We start from the raw sequence: 2,217 nt of genomic DNA on the forward strand, positions 1-2,217 counted from the left end.
GGAGGAAAATACCAGTAAAAACATGCATTGTTAAAAGCCCCCCCCCCCCCCCCTCAATGTGTCTGCTACAAATTACGGCTGCTTTTGAATGTTCATTTTAAACATTATAAAATGTAAGCAAATATGAAACATGTTATTTTCAATTTCAAACAAATTGGGGAAAATAAATACATGCATGCATACATGAATATCTACATACATGCATAAAACAAGGCCAACATAACACAGTGTGTGGCTATGGGTTTTATGCTGCATCCCAACTCACCCATTTAGACTATGCCCCAAAAGTATAGGCTTCTCCTTTTCTAAAGAAAAAAGTACTGTTGAGTGTGAAGCAGAAGATTTGGCAAGTTTTGGGACATACTGCTACATCATATTTGCATTTATATTGGACTGTGCTTTTGCATATTACATGCATTCTGTCATCGTAAACTGGCCTGTCAATCATCTTGTCACAGTTAATGTCCTATATTTCAGTTCAGCTGAACTTACACTGGGTCTTTCATGTGAAGAACTCTCCTCATGTTTTTGTATAGTGATGCATTTAAAAGTTGCTCCACGGTCAAGACTACATGGTTTAGAACATTAACCTATTACTAAAGGAGATGGAAGACTAAACTAGAACTGGTGGCAAGAGACTTGAGGCTTGACTCGAACACTGTGAACATCACTGGAGTAAACATCATTTAACATCAAGTGGCTTAACAATGGGCTGTTGTCCACTGAAGCAAATGATTAGGGGATTCTGGCTATTAGTGAGATGATCTCAGCTGATCAACCATGCGCCTGCCCTGTTCAAAACCTTTTTGAGAAAATGCAGCCAGGCACTGTGTGACTTCCACTAGGAACTCCCAGAAACATCTGTTTAAATGTATATTTTTGTTTTCCCCTCTTTACAGGCAGAACTGAGTGAGCGGATGGGACTGTTGCACTACATGAAAGTTATGATGTTCATCACCATTGCAGAGCGAGTAGTGCCTGTGTCAGATGAGAGGGTGCAAGTGTCAGATGAGAATTTTGATGGGGTAGAGGTGATTGTGTATCAGCCAACCCAGCAACAAGAAACAGGAGAGCTTAGAAGAGCCATCATATACCTGCATGGAGGAGGATGGTGTCTTGGCAGCTCCCGTGAGTACCATTAATCACACAACGCTGTATAATGGAGTGTTCTAGCTTTCATATCTTAACGTAAGGTAAATGTGTTTATATGAAAGCTCGCCACTGGAATGTCAAAGTTTTAAGTTCTCCATCACTATGAGGGATTTCTGTTCAGTCAGACTGCAGAGAAGCCATGCATGAGGTTGTTGCAGCTCAGAGTTGAAAATTAACAGCAGTTTGAGGCAAAAAATGGGACCAAAATGAACAAAAATGCACCCCAAATGCAAGATACAGGTGCAAAAATGTAGGTGCACAATTAAACAAAATCGATTATGACTGTCAAGATTAAAGTGAAATATGAAAATAAATGAAAAGTGTTGAATGCAGCATTACATTTATATCTGCTCATGCTGCACCAAAGAGTACTATTTTTATTTTAATTTTATTTTTTTGCAGCATTGAGCATTACAGCCAATCACACATGTTTCTGTTGAGTATATGAATGCAACAGCTAATCAGAGGTGTTTAGATTAGTCACCGGTGAAGAAATCTGCTGAAAACCCTGGAGTTTATTTCAGTATGCTTCCTAACACATAAATAAAATCATAAACGGTAGATGACTGATTATTTGTATGGCTAAAAAAGTGTGTCAGGTATTGCAAAAAATATCAGTTATATTTCATAGATTGAAAACTGCTTTGAACGCACATAAACAGTAGAAAAGTTCTGTTCTAAAAATCCCTCTTCCTTTAAAGTGCTATTGGTCTCTAATTTAAAAAAAGTGATGGTTAAAGGGGTTACAGTTTATTTTAAGGTGTCCTTGTTACATTGTAATTATACATTTCGGTAATAAGTAATAATAATTAACAACATGCACGTAGGGTTAGGATTGGGGTTAGTTGCATGTAATTATGCGTAATTTACTGTTATTACTATGGTTAAAACATGTAACATATATTTTGCTTGAATCCATGAGTACTATTTTCATCACTTTGAGAATCAAGTCAAAAGTATATATATATATATATTTTCCTTCTCACCTTAGGTATGGGCCCATATGATCTGCTAGCCAAGCACATGGTTACAGAGCTCAACGCAGTTATTGTGTCTGTAGAGTAA

At 37.3% G+C, this 2,217-nt stretch overlaps 1 protein-coding gene across 1 annotated transcript in view; it reads left to right on the forward strand.

Moving 5' to 3' along the window:
* LOC107572520 (neutral cholesterol ester hydrolase 1-like) overlaps positions 1-2,217 on the forward strand; it is a 7,774-nt gene extending 5,557 nt beyond the window's left edge. The window contains exon 3 of the mRNA XM_016258937.1: positions 2,144-2,217. Within this exon, the coding sequence (XP_016114423.1) occupies positions 2,144-2,217 (74 nt within the window). The remainder of the gene's footprint in view (positions 1-2,143) is intronic.

Source organism: Sinocyclocheilus grahami, unplaced genomic scaffold (assembly GCF_001515645.1).
Source record: "Sinocyclocheilus grahami isolate Dianchi unplaced genomic scaffold, SAMN03320097.WGS_v1.1 scaffold1767.1, whole genome shotgun sequence".
NCBI lineage: Eukaryota > Metazoa > Chordata > Actinopteri > Cypriniformes > Cyprinidae > Sinocyclocheilus > Sinocyclocheilus grahami.